Source organism: Ornithodoros turicata, chromosome 1 (genome assembly GCF_037126465.1).
Source record: "Ornithodoros turicata isolate Travis chromosome 1, ASM3712646v1, whole genome shotgun sequence".
Lineage (NCBI taxonomy): Eukaryota > Metazoa > Arthropoda > Arachnida > Ixodida > Argasidae > Ornithodoros > Ornithodoros turicata.
In genome coordinates, this window is record NC_088201.1 from 52,737,831 (window position 1) to 52,751,615 (window position 13,785).

Sequence of the window (13,785 nt, forward strand, 5' to 3'; positions counted from 1 at the left end):
AATGCAACGGGCGCACGCAGTTTGAAACATGAAAGTCGCTCGCCTCGCTGCTCCGATTTGTGCAGTTGGCGCTCCGCCGTCGACAGATGCGATTCGCTCCCGGGCACGTCCGGACACGTGTCGCGCGTTCCGTAGTCGTGTTAGCGGTGCGTTGGGTTGTACTGTGTGTGTTAGTCATTCCGCGCAGGACGGGATCACCATAAAGGGGCAAAACGGGGGGGGGGACTAATGCTAATGCATTTCTGTCGCATGGATCCCATTGATCGCCCTAAATTTTTCATTTCTCTCTGGTCATTGACGGAATGCGAGCAAGGGTGCATGCAGTGACATGAAGGAAGGCGGAAAGAGGCGGTTCCTTCGGAGACTCAAAACGATATGATGTGGAGATTTGTTTTAAAAAAATAATATTGGTTTTGTTGCGTTAAACTGGGTTGCTGTTTGCTTTCGCGACGTGCGCTTTCCCTTTTGTAGTGCAGTTGTGTGATAGAGAACGTCAAGTTTGGGTGCCGGACCACTCGGGGGAGGGGGGGGGCAGTCACGAAGCCCCCGCGCAGTCGGCGCCTATGTGCAGAGCAATCCTGATAAAACACAAACGCGCTCGTCGCGCTCCGGGTCCGCTGCGTCATCTTCTCCATCTGTCGGGGGCAGATGCCGTAGGTCGTCAGAATCTGTGTCGGGAGGACAGGAACTCCGGCTGCCTCCGACTGCCATGCCGCTCCCGACACCAGGAAGTAGTGACGCGGCGAAAAGCACCGGTCACGTGGCACCAGAGAACAATGACATTGCCTGCCGCCTGAGCGTCGGCAGGCAGAAAATTGACTCGCGTGAATACACGGTGGGTCAGCATTTTTGGGGTAGTGAACCGCAGCTTCGTTCATTAAACTGTTGTTGAAAGTTGCGCGTGTGTTGTGTCCTTCGTCTTCGTTCCCCTGGCGCTTTACAGAATGGATTTGTACCAATAGGCTCGACTTAACTTAAATAAATAAATAACGTATTAACGTGTGTACTTGAAACGAATGTGCGTGCGTCGGAGTTTGCATTGGCCAACGCGGAGAAGTTTCTGAATAACGAGTTTGGGTATGTTTGTAACGTTTGCGATAGGCTATGGTGTCGGTTCGACGTGGCCAATGCCACCTAGATAACAGAAGGCCTGAGCACTCTTTCAATTGGCGTCACGCACGTGGCCCTACCACTGATCTCTACTGTAAAAAGCTGGATCGCGGATAGGAAGCGCGAGCGTGAAGAAACCGGCCGCCATCTTACTCTACCCACAACAGTCGCCGCAGCGATCATGGCACCTTCTTGCAATTACGGTCGTACCAACCGTACTGGTAAGGATACAGGGCCTAAATTTATACAGGTGAGTCATTCTTTATCAAGGAATAAATAGGCGTTCATTCTGTATATTTAGTTGACAATTATGAAGTATTTTTTTTTTGCCCAAAACGAGCACTGGATGCAGGTTGTTTGATCGCTCTTCCGAGCTGCAATCGAACACACTTGCATTTTACCCGGCGGCAAATATATTTTGAGTGCATAATATGCTTGAGAGAACGTGTTACACTACACTGGTAGTGTTGTCATCAATATATGTGCGAACAATCGAGCGCTTTTCTGCATGCATTGCTAGCATGGTACACGGTGCTGTCTACGGAAGCAAGTGCACATTCATTTCTTTGAATTACCTTCGCGCACAAGTTCGGTATTACGTCATAATGAAACCAAGATTGTCACCCTTTTTCATGTATTGGTATTGTTTTGTGCCTTGGTTTGATTTGTGATAAAGAATCCTACGTAACGGTGGTGTGGCCGACTTGAATACCGCCTTTGTGTCTGAGCTATATCGTCAGCTTGTTGCGATAATAATATTTGTAGCGTGTCGTGCTATTTGTAGCAGTTTTTAAGGCAAAAGTGGTCTCTCAATACAGATTTCCTCATGGGGCTACCCAGAGGATCGTCTATGAAGTGTGATGCGACTGAGTGTACAGGTAAGTATCATGTTCCTCATCCACGGGTTTCTACTTTACAAGAAGGAACCGCCTCAGTGCACGCACTGTGGTTAGCCTCTCTCAATTTTGCACATTTTCTTACATGTTCACGTAAGAAACGCACCTTATACACCTTAGGCTCCTTCACCCAGCAATATAATTATTATAATCCTTTTTAGAAGAGTTACCCATATTCTTTTCAGAATAGTTTTTAATCTTTTCAATTTTTAGAAGATACAGGGATTGTAAACCCTGTTTTAAACTGATGTTTTAACATTTGTCCAATGCATTTGTTAAACAATATATCCATTTTAACTAGTTGCATCCAAACCAATGTTCTGATGTATTATGACCTTTGTTGTCGATGCACCATAAAAATTGGAATAATCATCATCAATACAGGTTACTTCACATCTGCCTCGACATACTCAAGAAATGGGTGCAGAACCTGCGTAGTGCCCACAAACTTTGATTACCACAGCAACTCCAGAAAGTAAAAGCATATGTCTCACATGGGATTTTTAAATGTATTCACAGTATATAATACCTTGTATTAACTGTTGTAGATCTAAGCCGCCTGTACAGTACACTCTCAGGAATTAAAACTTGTCAGGGAACTGTGATAATTGTTTCAGTTAATAGTCATGCACATATATGCTATAAGAAGAAAATTATTTCTTGAGAATGCACTTCTCTGGCTACTGGTTGTGTTTACATCTACTGTTGATCACATTCATTTATCACATATTATATTCTTATACTGTATTATTCTTATTCTTATATATATTATTATATTATCACATATTTGATCACATTAAATATAAAATTCAGCATATATGAGAAAATATCAGGAGGGAAGTTGCTATTCATTGCTCATTCCAACCTAAAATTGAGTGCTACAAATTTCGAGAGTGTACCTGTCCATTGTCATTCCTAAAATATATATTGTCATTGTAGCAAGGTCACAAAACAATAAATGTAGTCTTTTGCGACCTCCCTGCACGTTCATTGTATCCTGAAACGCATAAGTGCAAGAAATAAATGTTGAACTTGAATAAACTTGATGTTGTATAAACTTGACATAAAATGTTGAATAATATAATGAATTATATAAAATGTTGAATAAACTTGAACTTGTATATTCTCTTTACTCATCATCAGTGATCTTCTTTATAAAAGCATATCGTGTTAGACTTTTTTGTTTACGTTTCACAGACGGGGTACACGAGGGCCAAACTGACAAAATCACAACTGTTTCAAGCTCCAAATCGTCCTGTTGCAATTTGCAGACCATACGTGTGTAGTGCAAAAAGGCCCTTGCACATCAAAATGTAAGATGGGAATCACAGTTAATGCAAAGTGGTTCCTATGACAGACTTCCATGCTGAACAAAATTGTGCAAACTCAGGTAGGTGCCATAAAAGATCTTCAGAAAGTGTGTCTGGTCTCACAACGGTGCTACGACGCTCCCATTTAGATAACGATGATACTGATTGGAGTTTCAGATGTGCAGCTGCATTTTTTGGAACGTGCTCCACATAACAGGCATGACAAAGTCAGCAGTGGATAGCAGGCCCCCGTCCCTAAGCAGCTTTGCTCACGCTGCAGTTGTATTCAGCAAAATCATGCGAGTACTCGAGAAGGACATTCAGTTTGGCACAACCGCGCCTGCAAATAATCAGAACAAATGAAGGAAGAAACAAACAAACATAGAAGGGCTGTACTTCAAAAAGAGATAAGTCCTGTATCTCAAGGGGGAGTTACCACTTTTAAGTAACTTAATTGATTGAGCTTACATCACTACCTGATTAACTGTCCTAACGACCGTGATCTAATTGCGTGAAGCAATTATTTGGGCTGCTTCGGTGTGCCCATGTTTGCGAGGCACAGCACCGCTGTTGTTCACTAAAAGACTCTTTCTGCGGCGATGCTTGATATAAATCACACTAAACCCATACACGGCTAAAACAACGGCTGTGATTCTACAGAACGATCCATGCGAGTATATCTTTTCCCGGACCGTTCTTTATAGAACAATTTTTGTCCAGAACGCAGCACAGGATATTACATAGCATGGTTGTTGTTAACCTCACATCGTTTCTTATTGAAAGATTGGCTGGGAAACGTGCTGTAGTACAATCCCCGGCGCTGCACTGCAGTGACGGTCTAGTTTCGGAATGCAAAACATAACGTAATTAAGAATCGAACGGCAGGACACCTGTGAAACACTGTTAGGATACATCAGTATACTGGCACCTTACAGAATTGTGTGATGACAAACAACGATCAACGCCTGCAGCGCAATAAATACTCACAATCTCCGTTGCCTCCCATTGTTTTCTATGGGCACACACTGCGCTTTAGCGCCTCTCAACATGGCGGCCAGAATGCACGCCTCTCCCCCACGAGCCCCTTTCCCATGCGTGATCCAGCCTTTACACATAGAGATCAGTGGGCCCTACTGTGGCTGTTGGGGATGGATAGATGTGACTAGAGTCACTAAATAAGCTTCGCTTCAGAGTACCGACACTGACGTCCCAGGGAGAGCAGGAGCGCCATTTTGTTTCCGCAGCACACCGGTACCATCCTCATTTGAGAATCAAAGACGAGTAACATAATGCTCGCTGTGGCATAGAGAAGCGTGTATGATTGTTACGCGATAATCCATGTATTGTCTACCAGAGCGTCCCAAAGATGTCAAGGTGAGCTCAAGGGCGTCAACTGCTGCTTGTAAACGAAAGGAACATTTCACTCGCGCACGATAGATGACATCGTGCGCTTAAGTGCACAGTGCGCGTGCGCGCGGGAAGCTTGGCGCGAAAACAAGATGGCGTATGCTCGCTCTTGGAACTCAGCGCCGATAATCTGAAGCGTAGCTTATTTAGTGACTCTAGATGTGACGTTACCGAAAGAGCGACGAGAAAAGCTCACGCACTGAAAATGTTTGGCAGCGGGTCCAGGTGCGTGACGTTTCGAAAGAGTGCTAAGGCCTTATTATCTAGGTGGCAGTGACGTGGCTCCCGCACGCGCGCAACACCGCGAACTGTTGCACGTGGAAGATACAGCTATCGGCATCACTTATTCGCACATGGGTGCTAAAAGGCGTGACTTTTTACAAGATAAATTACACAGTGAAATTATGTGAATTCAGTGACCTGTTAGGTGCCTGAAGCTTTCAATCAGTTTCACTCTGCAAATGGCTTTCAAATGGTTTCACTACGCAAGGAGCTTGCACAGTCATTTCAAAAGTTGGATACCTTCGCAATGAAATAACGCAGAAAGACTGGCCGCACGAACTGTCCACGCACAATCTCAGGAGAATTCACCACATCGAAGGCCAACCAATACACAGAATGATACCCTACTTGATCCGTGGAAAGCGCGGAGCGTACACCTTTGTGTGACACTTAAAGGGGCTGTAAATGAATTGCAAAGCTGTAGAAACCGTGTGCTTTTCTGAAAGCTTGTAACTTGGACGCTTCAGATACGTAATAGATCTGCTGTACATAGCTTGCCGTGCGAAGCAAAACGTGCGGACTCCCAGCCGCGCGTACCCCGAGACGATTCGCGCGCCATCTATTGAAAACGTAAGCAACCAGGCGAGCAAGTGCAGTCCGCGTTTCGTTGTCGAAGGTCAAGGAGGAAGGTCAAGGAGGAAAGAACAATAAGGAGTAAGTCTGACGTCATTGTGCGAGATTCGGGAAATTTGGGTTAGGGGAAACAGCTGGGACAAACAATTCGGCTTTCCCAGCTCGCCGCAGCTCCCAGAGTAGCTTAATCGCAGCTTCAGTGAAGCGTAATTGTTTCTCCCAAAAGTTCACTGCGTGCAACGACACTTCTACGAAATTTAATGCATCACTTGTCCATCGCTAGTACCTCGTACCTATATGCCTGTCCACGCCATCTACGCTGGCAGCGGAATTATTTGTCCCAATTGTGGCGACGTCTCACCACAGATTGGTCGGCTCCGGTCACCTGATTTATATGACTGCCCTATATGTCGTCACTTCCGCTTCACTCTCGTGATTCGGAAACAAAGGCGGTGCTCCCTCCTTGGTTTCCCTTCCTCCTTGTCCAAGGTGCTCCGTTGCTGCATCCCGGAACACTAGTACGTAAACGAGACATCCGTAGAAATTGCCTGGATGCGAGGTTTTGCACATAGCAGCGATACCGAGCGACTTTCACAGCTTCCATATTCTGGTCAGTCACCCAATCAATGGTCAATCACTCACTCACCCAATTTGGTCAATCACCCCCGCCGGGACCGTGGGTGATGGCGGAGGAGCAGACGACACAGAGACGCGGAGAGAGAGAACGACCTACAGAAGGCACACATCGCATAGATATTTCGCACAGGTGAGGTTACAACAGTTTACAGTTCAAACCGAACTTCTCAAGAGTGGCAGAAAGGCAAGGGCGCAGATGAGCTGGTACATGATTACAACAGTGTAACTCGAGAAACGGAACAAAAACAGAAGACGACACAATCTCAACACAATCTGTGTCGTCTTCTGTTTTTCTTCCGTGTCTCGGGTCTCACTGTTGTCTTCTCAAGAGTTGCTGACATTGTTCTTCGAAACAGGTCCAATACACCTGTTTCTGTGGGCCAGATGGCACGAGTGAGCAGCAACGTCAGCGCCCCAAACTATACAACGCGCGGTAGTTTAGCAGACGACGTGGCACTTTCAAATACAAGGTCTCGTGTTATTCGCACTTTGCAGGATGTACTGCTTTTTCTGTGGATTTCCTACAGGTTTTGTAGCTCTCCTGTACACATACCGCTTGAAACACCACGCAAAACCCGCTGATGAAGCTCCATACTGTTTGGATCCGTGGACGTTTGTGCCCAAATGGACGAAGAGAGTTGGACGAAGAGAGCCCCACCCCGAGTACCACGGACTAAGCGTATCGCTCGGTTAATGCTGGGGGGCAGACCTGACACTATCTTCCAGCAATCCCACGGCCGAGGGAACGGCCGCAGCAAGACCGACGAGGAGGGAAGACCCCACCAAGCCCGACGTCCATTGATCTGTGAAGATAGCCGCCGTGTTGGTTCAAGTCTGACAAGCCCCCATAAGCGGGACAAGTCCAGCGGAAGCGGCCAGGCTCCTGCAACGGCTGTTGTTTCTGTTGCATGTGAATTTGCCCACTGCCTAGATTCTAGGGACAGTGGGAATCTCGTTAATCCAGCTTGTGTCCAAATGGCGCTGTGCAAACTTTGCTACAGCCCTATGGAACAAAAAGTAACCTGTCTCAAATGTGTTACGTAGTAAAGCCGTTGCCACCAGGGTTGGAAAAAATCCAGATATTTTTAAAAAGATCCTCTCCAGTGGGCGTTTTTGGATAAAACCTGGATATTTTTGGAGAATATCTGCAAGGCTAGAAACGTGACACAGAGCATAAGAAAAATGTGCTTTGCTGTTCTTGATTTCGGGTGACCGCTCATAGTTTCTGTTTACGGAACTGCCTGTCCCAGCAACACTGTATCAGTTTCTATTGTTTTGTGAAAAGTGGAGTTCTATGCACGCGTGGTTGAATGGTGTGGATCCTACACACCTGGATTAGCGTCGTGTTTCGGCTCACTTCAGTTACAGTGCCTCAAGGAAGCGGAAGAAAGTCTCTCCCTGAATGGGCAGAAGTAGAAGAAAGCGGGAAAAAGTTTAATCTGAAAAGTTATGTTAAAAAAAAATTGGTTAAAAAGTTACAAAGTTAAAACAGTTAAAAGCTAATGTTGCGCGTAACTGGGCTTTTGCAAACAGCTAGCCAACACTACAAGAAAATAAACCGGGAGTTTTCTGTGTGACGTTGAATTCAGATTGTCTTTCACATCACATCTGGAGAAAATCTCTAAAAAATCCGGATAAAATTGTGTGGATAAATATATAAATATAAAATACATTAAAAAAATCCACGGAGTAAAATCCAAGCAACCCTGGTTCCCACACTTAACCTTAACGCGCGATCGCGTGGCCCGCGGAGATGCGAGCGTCGCCACGCGTTGAAGCTGGGTTCGACACATTGGGTCCCTGCGGCTGATGTCTCGCACCCAGCGTCAACGCTTGGCGGCGCTGACGCTTCTGCGGGCCCAGAGCAGTTTATAGGGAGAGTTTGGCCATTAGGAGGAGCCTAACTTGAAGCGCGTCATGCGACGTCACGGCTAAGCCACCTCCCTCGCCGTGCTCTATTGTTGTGCAGTTGTCAGCCGGTAGCCGACGCCATATTGATGCTGATCGTTGTTTACGATGCAAGGAGGGAAGACACGTGCGTACATTGTCCTTCGAAAGCCCTTCGTCCTTGAACTCTTTCAGTTTGGCAACAAAACCCCCCTTATCAGAGGCGGCTGTGAGTCGTAAGCCGGTTATTCCTGTAGATTGCATTCATTGCGACAACAAAGCTGACGGACAGCATCAATATGGCGCGCATCAGATGGCTGATAAGCGGATTCTGCTTGGATTCAGTCTTTTTGGGCGGCGCAACGACGACTCTGACGTCAAAATAGGCTCCACCCACGAGGCGGCAAAAGATCAGAGAATGGCCAAACTCTCCCTATAAATGGCTCTGTGCGGGCCACGCGATCGAGCGTTACGGTTAAGTGTGGCTTCGGCTTTACTTCATTATCACGTGATATCTGTCCACCAATCCGGGGCCTCCTCCCGCTGTCGGGGCCTGTTCTCGGCGCACGTCGAAGGTCGTCATCTTTCAGTTTCTAGAAGTGCCAAAAGTACGAAGAACGGAGAGGTGATGACTTCTGTGTGTCATCACACAGTCAAGTTCTGCATGGTGGTATCTTGAAACATGCTGGTTATATTTCACTTGACAGTCCCTTTAACATAACTGCACAAATGTCAGAAAGAGGAGTACGCCTACAGTTTTCAGCAAATCGGAAAACGTTGTCATTCGGGATAATGATTGATGAGCACCCTGCAATACGGTGAAGTTCCTCGCCACCACGTGCGTTTCCTGTAGGACACGGGCCTTGCGCAAAGACGCTTCTAGCGTACCTCCCATCCACAGTGCACCTCGGTCTCATCGGTTTTATTAATCGAACAAATACCTTACCTTCACCCCTTCATCTGCTTTTTTTTTTTTTTGCTATAGTCAAGACGATGCCCACTCGCCTGTGGCCAGCAACGATAAGCCTATTTGGACATTACCCCCTCCCCCCTTCTGTTTTAAGAATGCATCATCTGTGCTTTTCGAGGTCTATACTGCTCATCATTTCCTCACTTTATTGCTCTGTACAGATAATCAGTGGACACGACTAGGTCATATACTCACCGCCTCGGGGCTCGCAAAAGATGCTGAATGGTTTCCCTTCGTCCAATGCACCGATCCCATTGGTGGTATTAATCAAGGCACCGTCTTCAGCCTTTAGTACGGGAGGTTCAGGTGGAACTGCGTAAATGGACATAATAATATCTATGTTATCGGGATGCAGCAAAACTAATATGCACATTGCTACACTTGTGTTTTAGTTTGGTATGGACCTTCCCGATGGGGGCCAAGGGAGTTTCGCGGTTTCCGATTCGTCCCTTTTTCAAAACCAAAGTGAGTAGACCTCCTCGTGCCATGCCTCAAGATCAAAGGCTTCACTCGAATGTCTGTTGACCGAGAGTCACAGCTTGGACAACGTAAAACGAAGAGATCAGTTTCGTTCACGATTTTCTTTCCTTCCTTATTCCGTTTTCGGTTTATTTTTTGTTTCTTTGCATACAGTATCATTTAATTTAGAGCAGGAGCGTCTGGAAAGAGCAGGGAATAATAAACACGCTCTCCCTGCGTTTTTCGAACATGTTTTATTTGTGTATATGAGCGATAAGCAATTGCCGGCCGGAGGGTTTTTTATGATCAGTTGGAGGAACTACACGAGAGAGTCTGTCCGAGAGAGACCTAACGAGACAGTCTGCCTCCTGTTCGTTCGCGTCTGTCTCCTGGATGCCTTCCTCGGTTGTTCAATTGCGTGTTACCAACCCGCCTAAATTTCCATTGTGACTACCCATGGATGAAGAAGGCTACACAAACGAACTCCAAATGTTCTCCATCACTCTTTCTCAAAGTGTACGTTGCTCTTTCCCCGTCACGTTAAAGTAGTTAACCAAGTTCGAAAAAAAAGAAGGAAAAAAAAAAACAGAAACGTGACTAAGGTCTGATTTACTTGATGTAAATTGAATTTCTTTGGCTTACATAGGATTTCTTTTATCCAAATCAGTTTTTCGACAAGGGCGTTTTTTGGTTAGGACCACAAACGCCACACTTGTGAGAATTTGCAAAAGTAAACCACGGCAAGATGGGTATGCCACGATATCCCAGCGTTCAAAATCCCGGATCTCAAAATACACAACATCAAAATCACAAATTGTAAAATCAAAATTGATATTTGCGAAGTCTGAGAATAACCGTGTTTCATAAGTATAAGTTTGTAACCGGGTGTTTCAGGAAGGTCCCCCGGCTCAATAATTCATAAACCAGTGGCGCTATCGAAAATATTTATTTTCAGTGAACATCCCTGGAGAGATTGGCCAAGAACTGAGCAGTGAGCGGCTCATTTGCCAAACTCCCCATAGGCTCATTAATTAAATAAAACTCATAGATATTGAATTTTACTTTGGAGCAATGGTGTGTATTGTCATCAAGCAGAAGAGCATGCATGGGTTGCTCCGTGCGCGGTAACACGCATTTGGACAGATATTTTGCGAGAGCTGTGGGGGGCTGGTGATACTGCTGAGCGCACTGCTGAAGGTGTGACTGCTGAAGAAGCCCAAGAAGGCCGAAACAGCTGTCCAGTGGCACGGTTACGTTTGACAAACAAACACAGGGTTAGCTCAAATTTGTTCACTGCAGGACCCCGCGCGTGTTCTACTCGGTGCGGCTCGCATGGTGCGTGTTTCTGTGAATATCGCGCTCCGTAAAACTCTGCATAGCCACGCACCGTGAAAAAATACGCCTGTGAAACCGCATGGGCATGGGCATTTGCATGGGGTGCAAATCCCGCTGCTGCGTGGACAGCGGGTTTTACTTGCTGCGCCGTGATTGGTTGCTATGGACGCAGTGAACTGACTCATAGAGTCAACAACACAACAACTACTGACTGCTGCGTGAAATATCAAACCTGCTCTGCAGTGAATCACGCGCTACGAGGAGCTGCGACGTACAAAATTTCGCGCTGGGCGTGAAAACTCAGCAATTACGCAAGAAAAACGCACCATGCGGGTCGGCCTTTAGACAGTACAGATTTGGGATTTTGAACGGCTGGGATCTTGAACATGTGGATTGTCGGGACACCCCCGGTGATGGTAATAGGTAACTAATGTAGTTGACATACACTCTTAAAGCACGACTTTACCACGTAACACACCGGCCAACTACTGCACAGAAGGATGCCGCGATCAGTTCGGATTTGTGGAAAGCGTGGGGACAAAAAAGAGTTATCTTCCCGTTTTCAACGGATCACGTGAGAGATCAGTGTTACTCGGGACGATTGTTGACCAGGAGCGTGTTATGAGACCAAGTTCTATTTTAAGAGTGAGAGCTGCATGAAAGACACTGTTAGGGTGCCAACGTGAATATAGATTGCTCTAGATAAACCGGAACAAGTGAGCTGCTACATAGCACGAGGTCTAGCTGTTGTAACAAGATGTCAGAGCGACCGGCGGCTCGCTGGCTCTGCACTTGAAGGGCCACATTTCTAGTCAATATCATACAATCCAGTTCCGAAGGCACTGTAGATGATTGTGCAATGCCTTTGAGACATCGCTCTCTTCCTATATGTTTTTTTTTTTTTTTGTTATATAAAATTTAAAGCGAAAGGCGACTCCTGAGTTTAATGTGTTGTATGTGCTAACGTGTTATCAAGTCGCCCGAGCTGTTAGTGCGCTGAACTAGTGAAAATCTGCTGGATTCCATCCAGACAGTTTACGTGCCACAGATCGAAGTTGCGAATCGACAGGAATTAAGGGCGAAATATTTCTTTCAAATGCACAACATGAACAAAATTCAGTTTATATTCAAATCCTCGAAAAGTGCGCTTGCGTAGTTGACATTGTACCCACTTGTCGTGTGTACATGTACTTGATTCTTGTAACATTCATTTATAGGCGATGCGAGTACAGGTCCAGGGGCAGCGCATCCCTCTTGTCTGGTTTCCGATTCCCGTTTGTGGCCAAGGCCATGCCACCATCGGTTGGGATCAAGTAAGGGGAACGCAAGTTTGAAGTGGACCATCTGCATTCCAGCATGATCTTCGCATCGGAGGCGCGAGGAAGAGAAGCCAACGAAGCGGTATACCCAAACAACGACAGCGTGTTTGACGATATGCCTCCCTACCTGGCTTCTCAAGTGACCGCTCTTCTGTTTACCACTTCTCGTGCTCAGAGACACACTTTCGCAGCGTATTAGCCTAAGAGTTTTGGAAATGTTTACTTACAATATATTTGACGGCCTGTGCCGCAGGTTGCTTCCGAACTTCAGGGTGATGTCCTTCTTTCCAAGTAAAACAACTATTTGGGGACTCATTTCAATCGCGACTAAAAGCAATGATGGGAATCGGGTGTCCACCCTGAGTGTAACACCATCTGACGTGATGAGGTGGCAGGAATAACATCGCAAACCACTAGTAAGGAAAAGAGGCGCCTTCACCGCCTGCGGGAGAGACACGGCAACGGAGAGCTCGCCAACGAACTAAGTACCCTTTTTGCGACTCCGTCAGTATTCCGACCTGGATCTCCCGTATTACCAGTTCGGTGCTTTATTCTTTAGACCACGGTGACAAGGATTTCCCATTAGCTACAAGGCACAGGCTCCTAGCGCAGGCGTGACACAGTGAATTAACGTTTGGGACGGGCATTCAAAATAGCGACTGATCACTGATATACGCAGGCGTATTCAACGTCTTCCACTTAGCACTTGTGTGAGAAAACGTGCCAAGCAGGGCGAGGACCGTGGGAGCTCCTTCGACACTCGAAGCTTTCTTTGATACGGGAAGCTCTCTTTAATGAAAAAGCGTGCATCTTCCAGGGTGACATGAACAGCTAAAATGGGCAACCAGGCAACTTGAGCCTGGTCTCGTGTTTGTCTGTTTGTATGTTCAGCCTCAGAAGAATTACCTTCTATCATGTTCCAGGGTGACGCCACACGACTTCGAGCCTAGATTTGGTGAATTATATCGCGCAGCCATTTTAGTGTGCAATCCAAGTAATTTAGAAATAGGACTCAAACAGAGACCCTCCTGATCTCCGGTCAGGGATGCTGGCCGGATATTATGACATATCTAGTTTGGGGCCCTTACGCCGCCAGCCATTTAAATGCGACAGCATTTCGTTAACGCGCCTATGGGGCCTCGGTGTCCGCGTCACGCCCCCCCCCCCCCCCTCCCGGGTTTTTTTCTTCATCGCGGCGCCGGTTCAGTTGGAAGCGTAATGGCCTATTCGGGTGGTCAATTCATGGCGTTTTCTTTCTCTTTTTTTTTTTTGCCAGTTCCCAAGCAGTCATGTCCGCTTGGTTAAAGCGCAGCCATCCCGCATGTTCGCGTGGCGCTTTCCGAGCGACAGGAATTTGCAACCTAGTACTTTTTTCGCCCGGCCTCGATACAGCGAGGCAGCGGGTTACCCAACTAAATCCAGTGTGATCACATTCGTACGGCGAGGGTGGCGAGGGCCGCCCTGGCCCTCACGTCGTAGTTCACATGGGTTAGCAGACGGCGGAACCAGAAAACCAGCGACCGAGATGGTCCTGGCGTGATCCAAGCGTCTAAAACCGCTAGCTTCTGAGCACTCATGCAGCATGAGTGCTCAGAAGCAAG

At 46.7% G+C, this 13,785-nt stretch overlaps 1 protein-coding gene across 1 annotated transcript in view; it reads right to left on the reverse strand.

Annotated features, from left to right (window-relative positions):
- Window positions 1-13,785, reverse strand: part of LOC135378256 (synaptogenesis protein syg-2-like) — a 637,949-nt gene that overhangs the window by 233,101 nt on the left and 391,063 nt on the right. Inside the window, exon 5 of the mRNA XM_064611235.1 lies at window positions 9,267-9,383. Within this exon, the coding sequence (XP_064467305.1) occupies window positions 9,267-9,383 (117 nt within the window). The remainder of the gene's footprint in view (window positions 1-9,266; window positions 9,384-13,785) is intronic.